This window comes from Equus quagga, unplaced genomic scaffold, assembly GCF_021613505.1.
Source record: "Equus quagga isolate Etosha38 unplaced genomic scaffold, UCLA_HA_Equagga_1.0 206372_RagTag, whole genome shotgun sequence".
Lineage (NCBI taxonomy): Eukaryota > Metazoa > Chordata > Mammalia > Perissodactyla > Equidae > Equus > Equus quagga.
This window is the reverse complement of record NW_025798853.1, coordinates 1-24,181: the sequence shown is the minus strand read 5'-3', so window position 1 is coordinate 24,181 and position 24,181 is coordinate 1. Positions and strand designations below refer to the sequence as shown.

The 24,181-nt window shown below is 34.7% G+C and overlaps 1 protein-coding gene across 1 annotated transcript; it reads right to left on the bottom strand.

Moving 5' to 3' along the window:
* Window positions 1-12: 12 nt before the first annotated feature.
* On the bottom strand, window positions 13-22,870 carry LOC124233591 (uncharacterized protein C12orf40-like; the record flags this gene model as incomplete). The annotated part of the gene is given in 7 exon segments (XM_046650733.1): window positions 13-340; window positions 11,657-11,772; window positions 15,606-15,623; window positions 15,625-15,795; window positions 17,345-17,393; window positions 17,795-17,927; window positions 22,738-22,870. Coding segments are annotated over 7 exon segments (948 nt in total), but the record flags the coding sequence as incomplete, so codon positions are not given.
* Window positions 22,871-24,181: the final 1,311 nt, after the last annotated feature.

Sequence of the window (24,181 nt, the reverse complement as noted above, 5' to 3'; positions counted from 1 at the left end):
AGTGGAATGGTTTTTATCAGAACTAGTGACTGCACAAATATCTCCCATACTGTCAAAACCACACTTGTCAAAGGTTTTCTTTATACTCCACTGATCTATGTTTAATAAATTGATCACATTTTCACTAATAAAAGAGTCACAATTCTCTGACAGAAGGCTGGGTGTTGGCTGGTTCACATCTTCAAGAAAATTTGAAACCTCTTTCCTATTTTCTTCCAAAATATGTTGTACTGACTGTTTTTCAATAATGAAGTCTGACTGTCTTCTCTCATCCATGGTTCCACAATCTTCACCTGTAACTATATCAGGTCTTTCAGTAAAGAAATTCCGATTTCCTGGACTTTGAGATAAATAAAAACATATTTAACAAGAAAAGCATAGAAAATTTTCATTTAGAAACTTAAAGTTAAATTCTTAGAGAACACACTGAGTAGCTACTAACATTTACCTGGACTATGTTTTCAGTTTTTTATTTGAATAAATAATATTGTTTTGGGTGGAAATTTGTCTAATGTGCCTCAGTGAGTATGAAAATAATCTACACTTAGTTTTGTATTTCAACACAAAAAAAAGTGTTGAAATGAAGTATGATGTGGTTCAATTCACTGTTATATTAACAAAATATGACCAACCTATATCATGTCTTCTGTAATAAGGTCTAGTGAATACCCTAGACAACCACTGCATGTAACTGCTGCTCTGTTTAATCAGAGAAAGATATTTTGAACACACTGCAGGCAAAAATTATCCCCAGTGTTAAAACATCAAATCAGAGTTATCAGAACACTATAACAGATATCTCTCAACCTAACAAGGATATAAAAACAACTCTGAAGTTCCCAAGGGAGAGCAATACAGATACAAATGCATATATATGTAATAAAGCCAAGAGATAAAATGAATTAGATGAAAAGGTTAGCCTAGATAACTTATAAGTTCCCTTCTAATGTATAAATCATAATTCTAAGTTATGTCTAACTTGTATAAAAGAATCAAAGCTATTATATGAAATAATTAAAAATCAAGATATTCTGGGGCTGGCCCTGTGGCAGAGAGGTTAAGTTCACACGTTCCACTTCGGAAGCCCAGGGTTTCACCAGTTCAGATCCTGGGTGTGGACCTAGCACACTGCTCATTAAGCCATGCTGACATGGCGTCCCATATAGCAGAAGCAGAAGGACCTAAAACCAGAATATACAACTATGTACTGGGGGGTTTTGGGGGTAAGCAGAAAAACAGAAATAAATAAAGATTGGCAACAGATGTTAGCTCAGGTGCCAATCTAACAACAAAAAAAAAATCAAGATACTCTGGATTTTGTTGCCATTGACTATCCACAAATTTACTTAGGGGTGGGCTGTTCCAGAGATTGGAGGTACCAAAGAAATTTAGAAAAGAAACATAGACTGCTAAAACTGATTGATTTCCAATTTTATTTTTTAAGTTATTCATTAAACATCTAATGAGCAGGTCCACCTGCCGTGTTCTGGGCACTATGCCACGTATTGGGGACAGAGAGAGAAAAGAATTCAGTTTGCCATTAAAGAGAGAGAGAGATTTTGTCCAGGAATGTTCATAGACCGTGATCCTACACTGCTTCTCAATACGGTTCTTAGTGGTGTTTTGAGCAGAATAATGTTACTCTGTGATATCAAAGGCATAACCTATAGCACACGATAATATACACCATTCACACCAGAGAAACTGTATTACTTTAAATGAGAAAATAAATGTAAAAGCACTTCATAAATTAGAAAGCGCACTACAAATGTAAATAATCATTTTTAAACAGCATTTTAAGCATTCTGACTCAGAAGAATCACTCACTGAGAGATCTGGAGAACAGAGAAATGTATAATGCACAGTTATTGCTCACAAGAAATAGTCCGGAAGGGGAAAGAAAAACTAGAAAGTGATAAGTGCTATTCTACAGTGTTACGACAATAAATAAAAGAAATGCTTTTACTTGAGAAAAATCAGGTAGGTGGCATTTGAGTTGGGGACTGAATGTTGGGAAGGATTGCTACTTGTAAAGATGACAGAGAGAAATGATGCTAAAAATATAAAAGCCTTACTAAGATAAATCGATCCAACTTCTTTAACACTTTTTCCTATAGATAAAAGTTCATTCATTTATGGACTACAATATGGATAAATTCATTATCTAAATAAGCCTTTTATGTGCATTAAATAGATATTTAATGTATGCCTGCCATGTGGTAGGGAGATAATACAGCTTATATTCTAGTGAAGGAAGATAATAACAAATAAATAAGATAACTAACCATTAATAAGTACAATGCATAAAAGAAATAAACAAATAAAAAAGATAATTACAGCAGCTTTATAGGTGCTACAAGATCAAACGATGGAACAACTTGTGTTGGAGGTCCTTTTCAGATAGCTGGTCAGGAAAGTTCCTAGCAAAGAAGTGATAAATAAGCTAAAGATACAGAATGATTAGACATATAAAGAGAGGAGTATGCATACTGTAGGGGGATGGAATAAACACAAATACAAGATTTGCAGCACATGTGAGAAACAAAAAGGAGTAAAGCTAGAATAGAATCAGTGAAAGAAAACTTACGGCCTAAGGCTTAAAAGGTACAAAAGGGCCCAGATCATGTAGAGCTTTATTTTTGAAAAGAGCAATAAGAAACATTGAAAATTGCTAAGTACAAAAGTAAAACTCACTTGCTTTTTGCCTTAAAAAATATCAGTCTGACTGCTGGGTGAATGCGAATATCCTGATTTCCATCTGGCCAAAATGAAGTTAGAGAAACAAGATTTAGCCTCATTGACTGACAGAATTATAAAACTGGACAAACTGTATGAGACAATGGCTTTCAGACTTGGGCCATTGGATAGAATAGGATAACGATCCCTGACAGAGAGAAAACAAGTAAGGTGAATTCTATGACTGCTCCTAGCTTATTGCTTGGAGAGAGTATCCAAGCCACAGAACAGAGAGGGGAAATCCAGTTGGAGCCCACAGATTCCCTTTGTTGAGGAAAGAGCACTGGAAGGTCAGGAAGAAAGCAGAGAACAGAGTATGCAGGGCAGAGTACCATGAAGGAGAGTGCTTCAAAGAGAGAGGGCTCCAGAGGTCTGCAGAAAGTTCTCAAATCTTCAGCTAAGTACTGATCAGCACATGCGTATGAAGTAATTACCCAAGGCTGAGAAAAGCAACACCCAAGATGAGAAGATTGAACAATTCCAGGAACTCAAACAGAAATGGGAAAATTTTGTGCTTCCACCAGTTAGAGTGGAAAACCTCTTAATTCAAAGGAAATCTAAGAATACAAGAAGGATATTGCCTTAGCAGGGGGCAAAATTAACCACAGAGTGAAGGTGTATCTGGTCCTGTTTAACAAAGTTTAAAGCAAGCCTTAATAAGATCATACTATTTCCAAGCAACTAAAATCCCAGAAAAACCTTAGGAAAATTTATAGGAATACAAAAATTTCCAGACCAAAAAGATGAAATTCATAATGTATACAATCTAAAAAAGAATTATCAGGAATGCAAAAAAGTAGAAAGTTACAACCCATAATGAAGAGAAAAATCAATTATTAGAAATAGACCAAGAAATGACACAAATGATAGAATTCGTAGACAAGGACATTAAAAGAGTTATCAGAACTATATTCCCTACATCCAAAAAGATAGACGAAAGACTGAGGATGTTGAATAGAAACATGGAAGATATAAAGAAGAGTTAAAACAAACTTCTAGAGATAAAAAATATACTGAACAGATTTACATAGAGATTAGACACCAAAGAAGATACAACTAGAGAATCTGAAGAAAAAGCAATATAATCTATATAAAATGAAACAATGAGAGAAAAAAAGATGAAAATAAATAAACAGAGCATCAATAAACTGTGACACAACTTCAAATGGACTAACTTACATGTTATTAAGGTCCCCAAAGAAGAGAGGAGAGGAATAAAAAATATCCAAAAAATCAATGGCTGAATTTTCCACATTCGATAAAAACTAAGTTCACAGATCCAAGATGCTCAATGCAGCTCAAAGACAAGAAATAAAAAGAAAAGGAACATCCTAATCAATGGATAGAAATCTATGATAGAAAATCCACCATGGAGAATCTATGATAGAAAAATCTTAGAAACAGAGAAAAATTATATATTAGATATATAGATATTAAGATAAGAATGACAGCAACTTCTAGTAGGAAACAATGCAAGTCAAAAGATATCTTTCAAAAAGAAAAGAATAAAAACTTACAAATACATAGAAGCTGAAAGAATTAATTACTAGCAGCCCCACACTATAAGAAATGTTAACAAAAGTCTTTCAAACATAAGGAAAATATCACCACACGGAAATCTAGATCTACACAAAATAACAAAGACCATCAAAAATGATGAATTTGTGCTTAAGTATAAAAAACATATTTTCTTAATTTTTAACTCTCTTTAAAGCAAAAAGAACAATAATATATTATTAGATTTATAACATTTATATAAGTGAATGTATGGATACAACACCACAAAGGCCAGAGGGGAGAAATGGAAGCATACCATTACAGGGTTCTTACACAATACTTGAAGTAGTATAACATAACTAGAATATAGTCTGTGATAAATTAAAATATATACAATAAATTCTAAAGAAACCACTGAAAAACAAAACAGAGTTATAGATAACAAGCCAACAAAAGGATAAAGTCATAAAAAAGACTAAAATCAAATAAAGGCAGAAAAGAGGGAAAGGGAACAAAGATTATATGGGAGAAATAAAAAATAAATTGCAAGAGAACAGACAAATCCAATCATATATCAATTGTTGCACTAAATGTAAACTATATTCATAACCATAATAGAGGTCTCAATAAATTTGAAAGGATTCAAATCACACAAAGGATGTTCCCTGTCCACAATGGAATTAATTTAGAAAGATAACAGAAAAGTCTTGGGAATTTTCGGAACCAAATAACAAATTTCTAAATATCTCATGGAGTGAAGAAGAAATCAAAAGGAAAATTAGAAAGTTTTTTAACTGAATGAAAATAAAACAAAACATATCAAAATTTGTAGGATGCAGCAAAGCAGCAGTTATGGAAAATTTACAGCACTAAACACGTGCATTAGAAAAGAAAAATAGTCTCAAGTCAATGACCTCAGCTTTCACCTTAAGAAATCAGGAAAAAAGGAGTAAATTAAATCCAAAGTAAACAGACAAAAGGAAATAAAGATAAGAGCAGAATTCAATGAAATAAAAACAAAAATAAGAAATACGTGAAACTGAAAGACGATTCTGTGAGAAAATAAATAAAATTGGCAAGTCTCTAATCAGAATAATCACTGGGAAAAAGGGGAGAAGAAACAACTTACCCATATTAGTAATGGGAGAAAAGACATCACTACAGAAGTTAAAGATTTCATACGCATAATAAGGAGATATTATGAATAACTTTAAGTCAATAAATTTTACAACATAGATAAAATGGATACATTTTTTGTATGACACAAACTACCAAAGCTCACTAAAAAAATAATAATCCAACTAGCCTTCTATCTAGTAAAAAATGGAAATTATAGTAAAAAAAAAAAACCTTCCCACAAAAAGAACTTCATACCAACTGACTTCACTGATGAACTCTACCAGACATTTAAGGAAGAAATGTACCAATCCTACACAAACTCTTTCAGAAAATTACACAGGAGGGAATACTTCTCAACTCATTCCATGACACCAACATTAGGCTGATATCAAAACCAGACTAAGATATTACAAGATATTACTAGAAAGTAATCTCCCTCATGAAGACTAATGTAAAAATCCCTAACAAAATTTTGGCAAACCAAATCCAATGAATGCATAACAAGGTTAGCACATTGTGACCAAGTAGGGTTTATCTTAGGAATACAAGGTTGGTTTAACATTCAAAATTAATCAATTGTGGGGCCAGACTTCTGGAATGAGAGACTGAGAAACCTGGCAAATCTTGTGCCCTAAAAGCAGTAACAGAACCAGATAACACTCACCAAAAAAATCATCTCAAATATGGGGAGTGACCAATGGCATCCAATAAACTGTGAAGCAGTACTTCAAGAAAAACTACTCAACCTTAGTAGAACCAGTGGGAACCTGTGGAGTTTTAGCCTTAGGCTGCCACCATCCCTCCACCCCCAACTCCATGGCTGGTAGCCTACCAAGGCTGAGCTTGTCTGGAGAGGGTCGGGAAGGTGGGAGACTCATGCCCAGGGAATTTGTCAAAAATAATCATTGTCTTGGTGGCAAACTATCAAAGAAGCCCAAAATTGCAGCTGCCTGAGGCTGAGATATTTGGAGCAAGCAAAAACCATCCAGAAATTTCATAGAGAGATCCAGAAAACAAAAAGGTACAAGAGGCTTTGATAAACTCCCAGACCCTCCTGGTGGTCTGGAAGGTTGCATACATGTGTAAGGCTGAGTGCAGACTCAGGAGAGACCAGAAAGAGCTACAGGTATCTACTCATCCCTGGCTGAGTGTAAGGTCTTGTGCAAGGGAGGAAGCCTTGTTAGCTGAAGGTACTTAAACACAACCTCCAACTAATCATTGGTTGGCCTCTAAGCACTGCTTAGAGGGAAATTTATACCTTTTAATGCCTGTATTAGGAGAGAAGAAATATATCAAATCAGTAAGTTAAGCTTGCACTTTAAGAACCTAAAAAAAGACAGGCAAACTAAGCCAAAAGCAAGCAGAAAAAGGAAATCATAAACATTAGGGCAGAAATCAATGGAATGAAAAACAGAAAAATAGAGAAAATTGATAAAACCCTAAACTTAGTTCTTTAAAAAGACCAATAAAATTAGCAAATCTTCAGCTACACTGACCAAGAAAAAAAGGAGAAAAGACACAGACGTAGAACTCAAAAAGGGACATCAACACCAACCTGACAGAAACTGAAAGGATTTCAAGGGAATGCTATAAATCACCTTATGCTAACAAATCATACAACTTAGATGAAGCGGATTAATTCCTAGAAAAACACATATTACTACAACTGATTCAAGAAGAAATTAGAAAATCTGAATAGATCTTTACACAAGTAAAAAAAATTAGTAAAAAGCCTTCCCACTAAGAATAGCCCTGATGCAAAAACATCTAAAGAATCCACAAATTCTTCTATTAAATAGAGCAAACACTTTACACTTTATTATATGAGGCCAGTATTATTCTGATATGAAAGCCAGACAAAAAACATAAGAAGAAAAGAAAAATTCAGACCAATTTTCCTAATGAATATGGAGGCAAAAATCATAAACAAAATATTAGCAAACCAAATCCAGCATTACATGAAGAGGTTTATATATAATGACCAAGCAGCTTTTAACCCAGGAGTGCAAGGTAGTTTAATACTTCAAAATACGGTAATATATTGCATGTTAATAGAATAAAGGAAAAAACTAGATGATAATCTCAAGGGACACAGAAAGAGCATTTGACAAAATCCATGGTAAAAACGTTCAATGAACTAGGAATAGAAGGGACTTTCCTCAACCTGATAAAGGGCACTTACAAAAAAACCTACAGCTAATATCATACTTAATAGTGAAGGCTAAATGCTTTTTCCCTAAGAGTGGGAAAAATGCAAGCATGTCCACTCTTGTCACTGCTATTCAACACTGTACTAGAGGTTGTAGTCACTCAGGCAAGAAAAACAAGTAAAAGGCAACCAGATTGAAAAAGGAGAGATAAAAACACCTTTATTTATAGACAACATAATCCAGTATGGTGAAACTCCTAAAGAATCCACAAAAATACTACTAGAACTAATAATGATCTCAGCAAAGTTGAAGGATACAAGATCAATATACAAAAATTAATTGTATTTCTATACACTAGCAATGAACAATCCAAAAATGAAATTAAGAAAATAATTCAATTCACAACAGCATAAAAAGAATAAGATACTTAGAAATAAATTTAACAAAAGCAGCACACTGCTTATATATTGAAAACTACAATACATTACTGAGGGGCCAGCCCAGTGGCCAAGTGGTTAAGTTCACACGCTCCACTTCAGCGGCCCAAGGTTTTGCCGGTTCGGATCCTGGACGCGGACATGGCACCACTCATCAGGCCACATTGAGGCAGTATCCCACATGCTACAAGTAGAAGGACCCACAACTAGAATATATAGCTGTGTACTGGGGGGATTTGCGGAGAAAAAGCAGGACAAAAAAAAAAGGATTGGCAACAGTTGTTAGCTCAGGTACCAATCTTTAAAAAAAAAATCCATTACTCAGAGAAATTAAAGAAGATCAAACACAATGTAATATGGTTCAGCCATAAAAAAGGAAATCTTGCCATTTGTGACAACATAGATGAAGAGGGAGAACATTATGCTAAGTGAAATAAGTCAGACACAGAAAGACAAATACTATATGATTTCACCCATAATGGAATCTAAAACGTCACACTCGAAGCAGAGAATAGAATGGTGGTTGCCAGATGCTGGCGAGTAGGGGAAATGAGATATTAGTCAAAGGGTACAAACTTCCAGTTATAAGATGAGTAAGTTCTGGGGATCTAATGTACAATATGATGACTATAGTTAATAATACTATATTGTATACTTGTAAATTGCATATTTGTTAATAGAGCAGATCTTAAGTGGTCTGATCACATACCCAAAAATGGTAACTATTTGAGGTGATGAATGTGTTAATTAGCTTGACTGTGGTAATCATTTCACAATGTATATGTATAGGAAATCATCATCTTGAACATCTTAAATATATACAATTTTTATTTGTCAATTATATCTCAATAAATCTGGAAAAATAAAACTCTTCAAACACACTGGAAGGTTCTCTCATGCCCCTCCAAGTCCACACCTCCCAACAGTAACCACCATTCTGAGTGCTATCACCATTCATTAATTCAGCCAGGTTCTGAACTCCACATAAATGGAATTACACAATGGTCCTCTTTTTGTGTTGAGATTCTTCCATGGAGATGCTTGTTACTGCATGTATCAGCAGTTTATTTTTTTTCATTTCTGTGTATTATTTCACTGCATGAATATTATATAATATTCTATTCTTTTGTGTGTGTGTGAGGGAGACTGGCCCTGAGCTAACATCTGTTGCCTATCTTCCTCTTTTTGCTTGAGGAAGATTGTCACTGAGCTAACCTCTATGTCAATCTTCCTCTATTTTATGTGGGATGCCACCACAGTGCGGCTTGACAAGTGGTGCTAGGTCTGCACCTGGGATCCAAACTTGCAAACCCTAGGCCACCGAAGTGGAGCATGCAAACTTAACCACTATGCCACCAGGCCAGCCCCATAATATTCTATTCTTAATGGACATCTTGGTTAGTTCAAATTTGGGACCACTATGAATAAAGCTGTTACGACATTCAAAAAAAAATGAATAGGAGAAACATTTCATGTTCATGGATTGGAAAAATCACTATTGTTAAGATGGCAATTTTCCCCAAATTGATCTACAGATTCAATACAATCCCTATCAAAATCCAAGTAGGCTTTTTTTATTTCCAGAAACTGACAGGTTGATGCTAAAATTTATATGGAAATGCAAAGGACTAAGAAAAGCCAAAACATTTTCAAAAAAGAACAACAAACTGGAAGACTAATACAGTTCTCAATTTCAAAACATACAGTGAAGCTATAGCAATCAGGACAGTGTGGCACTGACATAAAGATAGACATAATTAACCGATGGAACAGAACTGAGATTCCTAGGGGAAAAGAAAAACAACTTACATTTTTGGTCAATCGATTTTCAACAAAAGTACCAAAGCAATTCAGTGGGGAAAAGATATTATTTCCTTTCCACAAATGCAAATGGTGAATTTAGACCCTTACCTCACACAATACATAAGAGTTAACTCAAAACAGATCATAGACCTAAATGTAAGATCTAAAACTACAAGACAGAAAAAATCATAGGAAAAAATCTTCATGGCCCTGGCTTAGTCAAAGACTTGTTAGCTATGACAACACACAAACAATTTCTAAATGAAAAAATTAATAAACTGTATTTCATCAAAATTAAAACCTTTTTTACTTCAAAAAGACACCACTAAGGAAAGGAAAAAGGTAAGCATTTCACCAAAGATACACAAATGGCTGATAAGCACATGAAAAGATGCCAACATCATTAGTCATTAGGGAAATGCAAAATTAAAACCAAAGTAAGATACTATTACATATTGACTAGAATGGCATATATTTTAAAAGACTGACTTTACCAAGTGTTGTCAAAGGTATGCTGCAACTGGAACTCTCATACACTGCTGATGCGATGTAAAATGGTACAAATCACTTTAGAAAACAGTTTGTCAGTTTCTTAAAAATTTAATCATATACCTACCATAGGACCCAGCCATTCCACTCGTAGATATTTCCCCAAGAGAAATGAAAGCATATGTCTAAACAAAGACTTCTATATGAACTTTCATAGCAGCTTTATTTGGAATAGCCAAAACTTGGAGAAAAAAGCCAAATGGTCATCAACAGATGAATAAACTGTGCTATGGTCATACAATGGAATACTACTCAGCAATAAAAAGGAATGAACCATTGATATACACAACCAACGACATAGATGAATCTCAAATTATGCTAGGTCAAAGAAGCTAGACCAAAACAAGGAGAACATACTGTATTAATGCAATTTATATAAAATTCTAGAAAATACAAACTAATCAACAGTGATAGAAAGCAGATCAGCAGTTGCCTTGGGATGGGAGTAAGGGATGTAAAGTAGCCAGAGGAAGGGATTACAAAGGTGCCCAAAGAAACTACTGGGGATGATGAATGGTCATTATTTTTGACATATGTCACAACTTACCAAAGTGCACATTTTAGATAAGTTCAGTTTATGGTATGTTGATTATACATTAATAAAGTGTGAAAAAAAATAGACCTAAGGACAAAGAGGAAACAAAAAGAACTGTTATATGGCTATTACAATTCTAGGCAAGAGGCAGTGGTGGCTTAGACTGAAATGGAACCTGTAGAGATGGAGACATGAGTAGATAACTTTAAAGTTTATTAGAATACAGAATTGACAATACTTTGTGAAACAGATATTGGGAGTTGAAGGAAAGGAAGGAATCAGGTACAACTTTTTTTTAGCTTAAGCAACTGAGTGAATAGTGGTGCCATTTACTAAAATGAGGAAGACTGAGACAGAATTACAGAGTCAAAGTTTCTCATCATGATTACCAAGAGTGATTCAAACTGGTTTTACAAGTTTAATGTCTTTTAAAACAACAAACCAGAGTTTAAATACAGACACCTAGAAAATAAAAATGGGGCACTGATCAACTACCATAAATATGAAAAAAATATTATTATGTTTATGATAAAGAAAAAGAAAGTAGTAATTCATAAAACAGGGATTATAAAACAGATGCAAAGCACCTTGGCCCAAAATATTTTTTAAAATAAATAAATGAAAGGTAGATATGTACATCAGAAAATCGTTACTTATAACTACTTTAATTAAATGCTACATTTTACTTACAGTGTTTTTGTTTTCCTTAGAAGTTTTACTTAGGTCTGTTTACGTTTCTAACTAAAAATACTTTTGTCCAGTAAAATCAAATTAATAACTCAAAGAAAGCATGCTACAGGTTCTTTATTTCCTTCAACATCTTTGCTTACCTGTTTAATCTTTCAAATAATGTTCCAAATTGTGCTGTTTTATATGATGGACTGAAAGCATCTTGATTTTTGTTTAATTCGGAAATCACGGAATTAGAATAATTAACATTACTGAGCTGAAAAAAAAAAAGGAAGAACCTGCCAAAAGGGTAAATGTACATATATACAATTTAAATAATTTACCGTAAAACCTCACTTAAGTAGACATCTATAGTTTAAAAATGTATTTTTTAGTCTAAAAGAAAGAGTGTCCTTATTGAAAACAAAATAAATACTGTTCTAATAATGTTATTATATGTTCTAATAATGTTATAAAATAATGTTATAAAATAATGTTATAAAAAAATCTAATAATGTTCTAATAATGTTATAAAATACTGTTCTAATAATTTATTTTGTTTTCAATAAAATAAATACTGTTCTAATAATGAAAGCAGTGTCAGTATTTGAATGACTGCTAAAATAACAGGGTTGATCTATGGTGAGCTAACCATTTTCTCAGAGGTAAAAAAAGATTAAAAATAAAAAGACCTGGAACACCAAGATCTTGAGTAAATAAAAGTTAAATATCGCTGACAGAAAATAATGATTTCTCCCAAGGAAACAACTGTACTTATCTCAGTTCCTCCATTTACTAAGTAATTTTAGACTGCTACTTTAATCTTTTTTTTAAAAAAAGATTTTATCTTTCTTCTTTCTCTCCAAAACCTGCCGGTACATAGTTGTGTATTTTTAGTTGTGGGTCCTTCTAGTTGTGGCATGTGGGACACCGACTTAGCATGGCCTGACGAGCTGTGCCATGTCCACGTCCAGGATTCGAACCGGCAAAACCCTGGGCCGCCGTAGTGGAGCGCGTGAACTTAACCACTTGGCCACAGGGCCAGCCTCTGCTACTTTAATCTTTCTGAATATCGCTACCACTGAGTGCAAAACGGGGAAAGTATGGACAGACTCTTGTGAAAAGCAGATGTGATAACCCATTTGTTAATGAGGAAGGTACCATATAAAGATATTATAATGGCCCAACACTAATCTATCCAGCAATAATAATGCATATCTGTAGTATATTTTATGTATAAGCCATGAAACACAGAAACGAGACGTCCAAAGACAAGCAATGACAGAAAGAGTCAGAAAAAAAAAGACGTGCAGGCAAAAAGAGATACTAAAAGTCTTTTTTTAAAAAAAGGTCTAAAATCAACAAAAGCTGAAAATAAAGTCTGATAACACATCTCATCTCAGCCTCAGAGAGACAGTGTCAATGGTGCAGGGACAATGTCATCCCTTGAAGCGAGAAACACACAACCAAATCAAAACAGAAGAGAATATTATATATTGGCTCAATACTACTTCTCCAGGGACTAGTAAGCCCCAGACCACTTTTTATTCTAACCTGTTTTTCAACTCATTTTCTTATGTAATTTATAGTCTCATTTTAATTTTCCTGAAATCTCTCCAAATATATATCCAAATAAATAAATTCCCTAATACTTCACAATGTGACACCACACCTTACCAGGGACGTTAGCTTCTCTTTTCTCTCTTCTGCCATATGAAGTACAACATTATTTACCCCTTTGGAGACAATTACTAACCTGCAGTCTCTAAGTAGAAGATTATTCAAGTATAGATTACACAGGGTCTCATTCTATCCTATAAACTATTTAACAAAGCAAGGATGAGTTAAAGCTGATGTAGGATGCAAGTTTTAGTCTTATAAAATACAAATGGAACGGGTAACTGAATGTTTTTCATTGCATCACTCGAAAATTATTGGGGGGCCAGCCCAGTGGCATAGTGGTTAAGTTCCCACACTATGCTTCGGCGGCCCAGGGTTCACTGGTTCAGATCCTGGGCACAGACCTACATACCACTCAACAAACCATGCTGTGGCAGCAACCCATATACAAAATGGAGGAAGAGGGCCACAGGTGTTAGCTCAGCAACAATATTCCTCAAACAAAATGAGGAAGACTGGCAACAGATGTTGGCTCAGGGCCAATCTTCCTCACCAAAGCAACAACAAAAAATTATTGGGTCCTTAAATTAATAAGCCTAGCACAATACTTCATTTTGCCTTCTCTGAAAAGCAGAAAACATACTTCAATAAAATTGAATATCATTACATATTGTATATAACTATAATACTGTAATATATAACTACAATATATAAATTATTATAAATTTGCTAATTATAAATTAATTTAGAAATAGTACACAAATATGACATAAAACCACCTCATGCTAAAAATGGGAGAGATTCAAAACTAAATATTCTTGTTAACCTTGTTAACAAGATAGAGCGTTTACATAACCATTTTACTCACTACCATTATATATTAGTATAGTAACCTTTAATAATTTTATATTTTTTAACTCTATGTAAACTTAGTAAAAGATCATTTCTTGGTATGTTCTATGGCATATATATTTCAAACTTCAAAAATGTGGATGTTTTTATAATTTTAACTATAGAGACTACAACAATTGAACATTTTGGCACTAAATATCTCTATCTATATACACATATGTGCATAGTCTTGGATGGAAGTGCATATAACCAGCTATCTTTCAAGTCATAGAAAGAATCAAGCCATCACAACTTATACTTTAACAGATTACTATGACATCACTGAGATTATGTACTGCTATTCACAGGATCCTTTCCATATCATGTATACTGGGCCATCATGACATCACCAACTACTCCTTTACTGTGATTACAATCAAGTATTACATAACACATTGAACTATGGTCAATTTTACTATCAATAATTTTATAAAAAGATGATGATTTCAAAGACTTTTAAAGAACATTCCAGTTTTGGGATTCATAATCTTCTACAGCCCAGAGAATTAAGTTTTTGACCTAAGAAGAATTATTATACTTAATTTCTCTCCTAATTTGGCTATATCTATAGCAACCCACAACTAATATTTTTTCAATCCATAAAAAGAAAAAAAGAGCATATCACAAAAATATAAAATGCTAAGAACTAGTGATTGAAAGGGACCTGTTCACAAACAACCAACCCACTAACTGGGAAAAAATATTTGCAAGTCCTATATCTGACAAAGGCTTAATATCCATAATATATAAAGAACTCACACAACTCAACAACAAAAAAAAATCAAACAACCCGATCAAAAAATGGGCAGGAGACATGAACAGACATTTCTCCAAAGAAGATATACGGATGGCCAAATAGACACATGAAAAGAAGTTCATCATCGCTGATCATCAGGGAAATGCAAATCAAAACTACACTAAGCTATCACCTTACACCCATTAGAATGACACAAATAACTAAAACAAATAGTAACAAATGTTGGAGAGGTTGTGGAGAAAAAGGAACCCTCATACACTGCTGGTGGGAATGCAAACTGGTGCAGCCACTATGGAAAACAGTACGGATATTCCTCAAAAAATTAAAAATAGAAACACCTTATGACTCAGCCATCCCACTACTGGGTATCTATCCAAAGAGCTTGAAGTCAGCAATTCCAAAAGTCCCATGCACCCCAGAGTCCACTGCAGCATTATTTACAATAGCCAAGATGTGGAAGCAACCTAAGTGCCCATCAACAGATGACTGGATAAAGAAGATGTGGTATATATATACAATGGAATACTACTCAGCCATAGAAAAGAACAAAATCGTCCCATTTGCAACAACATGGATGGACCTTGAGGGAATTATGTTAAGTGAAATAAGCCAGATAGAGGAGGGCAATTTCTGTATGACTCCTCTCATATGAGGAATTTAAAAATGTAGACAAAGAGAACAGATTAGTGGCTACCAGGGGAAAGATGGGGTGGGGGTTGGGCACAAAGGGTGAAGGGGTGCACCTACAACACAACTGACAAACAATAATGTACAAATGAAATTTCACAAGATTGTAACCTATCTAACTCAATAAAGACTTTTATTTAAAAAAAGAAAGGTACCTGTTCATTCTGCTTTTTTTTCATATGCAACTTTCTGAGGACTAGGCACTATTCTGGGAATAAAATTTTGTCTTGTAATATCTCTGTTAGAAGCTAATTCTGCTGACAAAGATGGTGGTGTGAAGCTGCAGTTTTCTATTCTGCTCAATTGAGGTTCGAACATTGTATATGAGTCCATGACTTGTGAGGACTATAGGAAAGAAGATACAATCATTTGATTTGCCAAAATATATAAACTAGAGACAAGGAAAGTTAAAATAAAAGTGAAAAAGGTCACGAGTTAGAGAAAAAGTCCCAAGTAAAGGCAAGTCATCAGTAACTGACAGTCCTTACTAAGACAAGAGAGGTTATCAACTAAGATTATACTTAAGAGCTCCTTTCCATCTGCCTTTCTCACCGATGGTCCCCTCTACCCTCAAGCTCCATTCCTGCATGTCATCTCCTAATGACAGGAAATCTAAGTTTCATTTATCTACAATTCAGGTGAAAGATTTCCAAGAGATTTTAGTATCACTGCCATTATCTTTCTGACGTAGCTTAACTTTGGCTATTCAAAGGAAAGAATAATTAATAATATGGCATTGGACTTTCACATTTCAAGCTTTAATCACAATCTATGTGTTTTCTAATTGATTAAAGTCTTATTTGCTAAAAAATAATTATTTGAAATATACTTTGAAAGAAAAATAATCTTGGGATCAACATGAATATTGAAAATCACAATTTGATATAAAATAAACAGTCAGGTCACCACGTTTGAAAACATGAATCGCTCAATGATCACATGAACCCAAAGGAGAACTCCCCAAATGAATTATCCTTTGCAGCTCTTCAGTGACAGGCAGAATCAAAGGCTTTGCACACAAAGGCCTAGTCTACATTACCAGAACTCCAAAGGGTTTCTCATAAGCAATCGTTAAAATATTCTTAAGGTATAGGTTTCTTACATTAAAAACTTCTAAAAGAACAATTTTAAAGACTAAAAATTTTTTTAAAGGATAATTAATTTTCTCTGATTCTCAAAAAATTTATATCACTTGATGGTGAAACTGGCAGAAAGTGAGCCACTGATGATTAAGTAGCTAGGAATTAAAGTTTTTTTCCCTTTTGCAATTACTGATTATAGCTTTTAGCTGTTTAACCCACTCATTGTTAATTGTGCTGTTTAGGCAATATGCTGACTCCTGCTAGGCTCCTATAGGTAACATCTTCCTGGTGCCTGGATCACCATGGTAATGCGTGTGTGAGCTGTTTTTCAGGAATTGGAACTCCTTGTCCACTTCAGGCCAGTTGAGACCACCAACTCATCAACTGGGCCCACGGAGATGTCCGACAGGTGACCTTTTAACTTGAAGAGGCTAAAAACTCTACCCTCAGATCATGCTGATGTCGCCATTTTGTGAACATGGGTCCTATGAAGAGGCATGAAGTCTGACTACGCTTGTGCAGATCATCATTACCTCACCTCTCCTCACCTCCAATCACCTCTCTCCACATTTCAGACCACGTTGACCCCGGCCCATATATATCCCTGAGTCTCTGTTTTAGGGGAAGCAAATTTCAGGCTCATGAGCTCGCTTCCTCACATGGCTACCTTGTGAGTAAACCCTCTCTCTGCTGCTATCTCGTCATCTCAGTGTTTGGCTTTCTGGGCGGCGGGCAAAAATGAACCTGGTTGGGTAACAGTGGCATGTCACAATTGTTAAAATAACTTAAAAAAATTTTTGTTTAACTCTCACCTTAACTGGGCCAAGTTCTTCCTTGCTGCCTTGTCTTTGATAGTGTAAACTAATGAAAAGAAAATGTAACAGTTAAACACATAGGTGGCAATAAAATTGGTTATCTTTTATAAATATTTAAAATTCATACTGTTCTATACAAATATGAAAACATACGGAACTCTTAAGTAAATCATTCCAGGGTTATAATATTATTGTGTTTTATAAAAATTATATTATTACTAGAGAGAGATTTTTATGATAAGGAAAGTCAAACTATGCATCCAAAAAACACTTAGCATGGATATTAGTTCATTGACAAAGGTCTTAATAGTTTAATAATACTGCTAACAGTCAAACAAACAAAAACTGGAGCTAGGATAATCCCTTTATACATTTTCCAACGAATAAAACAGAGTTGATAATGACTCTTTCAAATACCTAATAATATACAACCTAGCTAAAACCTACTTGTTTTCCATATCATCAATGCAGAGGTTAGACGGGACAAGATGAGGCGACATTGGAAGTTCTAAATCATGTTTTCTCAGGGGCATTTTTATGTCTCTATTCATATTCACATGGATCGGTTTTCTCACAGTTTCTATAATGAAAAAGTTGCAATTAAAAATTAAGAATGAATAATAAAATCTTTTAAAAGCATTGTTTGATATACCATGGTCATTAAGTAAATGTACATCTTAGATATTTACTAAAACCACCTATATTCTATACATGATAGAAGACATTACAGTACTAGCAACTATCACAGATAATTCAAATCATCTTTTTCTTCATCATCTTACATTCTCCTCATGAAAGGGGCCCTACAAATTTTGCTTTATTTTTTGATTCCTTCAAAACTTCCCTAACCCCTAGACTGTATCAGTTGCTATATTACACATTCCCACAGCACTACACATGTTCTCTATTATAGCACTTACCATAGTTTACTGTACTTGATTAACTCTATCTCCCTCACTAGATTCTTAAACTTTAGATGCAGCAGCCTTGTCTCTCCTTATAGACGATATAACTATTTTGACCGCTTAGTACTTTTAATTATGATCCTTTTCCAGGAAATGCTTTTTACACATACACAAACTACAGAGTTGTAGTGGAGAGCTTCTATCTTCTTATATAACCCTGCTTCCCTGGAAAAAATAATTGGTTTAGTGGCAACCACCTGCCACTCAATAATGGCATTACACCCCTCTGGTTATAAGTAATTGTTCCAGCGCTGAGACCTGACACCAGCAGAGCAAGGCAACATCCTTCCAGCGGAATTAAAAAATTCAGAATCAGAGAAGCAGTTCTCAGTATTTCCCTGGTGGTGAAATTGGAGAGATGAGCAATGTTAGTTCATAGTGGGTTTTTTTGGATTTTATTTTTCCTTTTTCTCCCCAAAGCCCCCTGGTACATAGCTTCTAGTTGTCAATGTTAGTTTTTTAATGTCACATTTTAAGCTTCATTGATGAAGACAGTCTGAGAGAATAAAACTAGTATCTGAAGTGAAAAAGAATCTTGGTAGTATTCAATTTCCTGACTCAAGCAGTCTCTGAGGCCCAGATGCACCACTACCCTTCCTTTAAGTGTCTTAGTCCATTCAGGCTGCTATAACGGACTACCATAGCCTGGGTGAACTATACAAAATAGAAATTTATTTCTCAGTTTGGAGGCTGGGCAGTCCAAGATCAAAGTGCTGGCAGATTCACTGTCTGGTGAGGGCTCGCTTCCTGGTTCACAGACAGCTGTCTTCTCCCTGTGTCTTCACACAGTGGTAGAGGTGAGAGAACTCTCTGGGGTCTCTTTTACAAGGGCACTAATTCCATTCATCAGGGTCCACTCTCCTGACCCAATCACCTCCCAAAGGCCCAACCTCCTAATATCACATCAACATATGAATTTTGGGGGCACACAAACATTCAGTCCACAACATTAAGTAAGTAAATATATATTTTTTAAGTTTCTGTAATTTGCAGTCATGAGTCCTAACTAATAAAATCTTGCTTTGGTAGAGGAGGAAAAATCTTTTCTCTCTACCCTTCTAAATTATCAGCTGGGGGCCTGTAACAAAAGACAGATTAACAAGAGAAAAAGCATACAAATTTATTTAATATAAGTTTTATGTGGAAAACTTTGCAAGGAAATGAAGACCCAAAGTGGTTAAACCTGAGCATTTTTAAGCTAGGTTTGATGAAGAGCGGAAAGTCCTGGGGAAATGTGACAGGACAAAAAGGGGTATCAGCTAAGTGTAGTAAACTGAGGGAAACAGCAAGGTCTGTTCATTAGATTCCTCTCGGTGTTCCCTCTGCGTTGGAGATAACAACGTTCCTTTTCTTGGGGTATAGCGAGGGCACCTCTCACATGAAAATCCTTCCTGCACATGCTGCTTCCTCAAATTCCTCAGCTCAAAATATTCAATATGCCAAGGTGCCTTATTTTTTGGTAGTGTGGGGGATCAGAATTGGCCACCCCAAAATGTGTCTCTTTGGCATGAGGATTATTTGGGGCCGATTACTTTTAAGAAACTGCAGACAGGCGAGAAGCTCTGAAAAGTAGAAGCTACCCTCTGTAAAACACATTTACATTTGTAAGGGAAATCTCCATTTGTAAAGGTAACTCCCTCTCTGTACCAGGAAGAGGGGGGGATGTCCTTATGTCCAGAAACTCCTATCAAGGCAGAAGGCAAGGACTTAAATCCGCATAATAACCTTTCTCTTGTTTACTGTCCTTTTCTGGTAATCTCCCATAACTGACTCCCTCCCACCCCCAACATGCTCCTTTGTCTTTAGCCAAAGACGGAATTTAAGATGACAACCTTAGCCAGTCTGGGAGTTAACCAGTTTTCCTGGATTTTTCCCATGTATACATGTTACAAAGCTTTGTTTGATTTTCTCCTTTTATTCTGTCTCATGTCAATTTAATTCATAGCCCAGCCAGAAGAACCTATAAGAGATAGAGGAATTCTCTTCCTCCCGTAGAGCAGCATGTCCTGCCCCTGTTATTTTCTGTTCTACTTCCAGAATCCAATACAATACTTAGGGTAAGTACTCAAAAAACATATGTTCAACGTATGAATGAAAACAGAGTGAGGGAGAAAGGAAATATATAAAGTTAAATACATCACTGGACAGCCACATGTAAAAGAATTAAACTGGAACCCTATCTTACACCATACACAAAAGTCAACTCAAAATGGATTAAAGACTTAAATACAAGACCTGAAACCATAAAACTCCTAGAAGAAAACATAAGGAATAAGCTCCGTGACATCAGTCTTCATGATTTTCTGGATTTGACACCAAAAGTAAAAGGAATAAAAGCAAAAATAAACAACTGGTCCTACATCAAACCAAAAAGCTTCTGTATAGCAAAGGAAACCACCAACAAAATGAAAATGCAATCTAAAGAATGGGAGAAAATACTTGCAAATCATATTGTCTGATAAGGGATTAATATTCAAAATACATAAAGTGCTCATACAACTCAATATCAAAAAACAACAATCGATTAAAAAATGAGCAGAGGACCCTCTGAACAGACATTTTTCCAAAGACGACATACAACTGAGCAACAGGTACATGAAAAGGTGTTCAACATCACTAATCCTCAGGGGAATGCATTCAAAACCACAATGAGATATCACCTCACACCTGTTAGAATGACTATCATCGAAAAGACAAGAGAGGGGGCTGACCACGTGGCCGAATAGTTGTTTGTGTGCTCCAGTTCAGTGGCCCAGGGTCCGCCAGTCCAGACCCTGTGCACAGAGCTATATACTGCTCATCTAGCCATGCTGTGGCAGCATCCAACATAGAAAAACTAGAATGACCTGCAACTAGGATATACAACTATGTACTGGGGCTTTGGGGAGAGAAAGAAAGAAAAAGAAGAAGATTGGCAAGAGATATTAGCTGAGGGCCAATCTTCCTCACAAAAAGTAAAAAAAAAAAGACAAGAGGTAAGAAGTGTTTGCAAGGATGTGGACAAAAGGGAACCCTTGTGCATGGTTGATGGGAATGTAAATTGGGGCAAGCTCTATGGAGAACAATATAGAGGTTCCTCAAAAAATTAAAAATAGAACTATCATATGATTCAGCAATCCCACTTCTGGGTATATATCCAAATAAAATGAAAACAAGATCTCAAAGAGATATCTGCACTCCCAAGTTCACAGCAGCATAATTCACAGAGCCAAAATATGGAAACAACCTCAGCGTCCATCAATGGATGAATGGATAAAGATGGTGTGGTGTGTATATGTGTGTGTGTGTATATATACAATGGAATATTCCTGAGCCATGAGAAAGAATGAAATCCTGCCATGTGTGACAACATGGACGGAGCTAGAAGGCATTATGCTAAGTGAAATAAGCCAGACTGAGAAAGACAAATACTGCATGGTATCACTTACATGTGGAATCTAAAAAAAAAAAAAGTCAAACTCATAGAAACAGAGAATCGAAAAGTGGTTGCCAGGATCTGGCGACTGGGGGATAGGGAAAGGTTGGGAAAAGGGTACTAACTTTCAGCAAAATGATGAATAAGATCCGAGGATCTAATGTAAGACATGGTGACAATAGCTGATAACACTATTACACAAATGAAGAAAAAGAACTAAATATAGCAAATATATTTACAACAGAAACTTTTATTCCTAAAGTTTATTAATAATGTATTTACTTCTACTAAAGTGTGACTACATTTACTTGTGACAACTGTCATCTGTGGAGAAACAAAAATAGCACAGAAAGGAAAAGAGGAGACACTAACAATACTGTGATCAATTTCAATCCCTTTTTTATGAACTCAGTTCTTAAGCTCTCATTTTAGCACTTGTTTTAAAAATTAAATATCAGACACAAGTTTCCTTGAGAGAGAAAAAAATACTCTGATTAAACTTTTTATTTACTTGAAGAATCAAAGTGCAGGCCAAAATGAACTTTATTTTGAAGTATTAGACTACTATAGTTAACATCCCAAGAATGTCTAAGAAATTCAAGTTATGAGATAGGAAACTAATCATTGAGGCAAAAACTTGTTCAGCTCTTCCTTTCAAACAAATTCTCCAAATAGGATAAGACAGTAAAGATATTTATTCCCTGCTCTTTAGCCAAACTTTGGTAACTATCTGCCTAGACAAAATAACATAATAATTGAAACAACGCTATAAGTTTAACCATACCTTATAAAATTAATTTTATATAACACACCACCTAAAAAAAAATAAATGGATTAAACAATAAAACATTTTAAGCAGAGACTAACAAAGCTTCTAATTTAAGAGGGCAATCAAGTTTTAAAATTACTTTCCACATCCTTTGAGTTCTAAAATTACAAAATTATTGGAAAACTAAACATTATGATCACATCAGATTCAAAACAAAATGTTACTGGAGAGGCTGACTTACCAGGTCTTTTCTTCTGGCAAGATATCTGATTTACCATATACAGGTTAAGGAGGTCTAAACTGACAGCAGAATTCTTGACAGGTGATAAAACTCCCCGTAATTTCATTTTTGATTTTAACCTTTTCTTTTCAAAATATTCCTAAAAAAATTAAAAATAAAAAGTTATTCTAGCAACCATATAGTTTCAGGCAGAATCATCAATAATAAAAAGCAATAATGCTATTAAATAATTGACTTGATATTTTTTATATTTCTGTGACACCTCCTTTACATGTTTACATGTAAATTAAAATGAATCATGATAACTTGTAGTTTGCCCAAAGACTCTAAATTACAGCTTCTTATAATCTTTCTTTTGTTAAGCGTAATGCCTTTAAAACAGAACTGTATAAAGCCATTCCCAGGTATCAAAAGATAAAAAAAAATTATCTGAATGTGGAACGTTTTTAAAAACCTGATAAAACAAATCTGATAGGCTAAAAACTTGTTTTTCTGCAAAGTATGCTATACCACAGATATAAAAAGCCTAAAGATACGCATAGCTGTGTGCCAATAAAAGTCAACTGAAATGAGAAAAACAAAAAGAAGCTATGTGAGAACTTATCTGCAGCCAAAGCTAACTTAATTCTGTTGTCTCCCCATGACTCCTAGATTTTCTTTTAAACCAGACTTGTAAATAATTATCATTTTTCATTCAGTATTTATTTCTGATTGAGCAGAATTATTCTTCTTTTCATTCTTTTTCTCTCAGATTACATCCTTAATTTAAGAAGTTCAAAGGCATTTGTTCAAAATTTGTTTATTGAGCAACTATTATGTATTAGACACTATAACAAATTGTGAAAACATCTTCTTCACTATATAACTCATAACACAATGGCATAAACGTGATTATAAATGTGAGATATGAAAAGTGAAAAAAGTCCAAGATGGTAAAAAATTTAATGCAAGAGGAAGTATCATTTTTTCAAGAAGTTAAGGTTTTATCACATTAATATTTCAGAATATTAATAATAGACTTTTAAGATTCTAAAAAACATAAGAACTGTAAGAGACTTGCCAGCTATCAAGCAAAAAAGTAAATGCTGCATTTTTATGCAAACTTAACCACAGATAAAAAAGTGTTTTGTTTGAGTGATGTGCAACTCCACATTGGGGCTTCTTTAAAAAGATCACACTATGGTCAGCAATGAAATGACAGAAACTTCAGGATGTAAATATTTTTCCCCTTTGAAAAACATGACTCTGGATCATATAATTGACAGTGTCTTGGAATTAAGATATTATTTCCTAAGGCACTGTACTCTGTGAAGGATAAGACCATAATGAGAAAGAGAATGACACAAACAATTACAACTGAGCATCAGGAGTATGTAAACTACTGGTAGATGTGGGGAGAGTTGGCAGAGGGAGGGCAGGAGGAGAGGGAAGCTTTCTTAGAAAA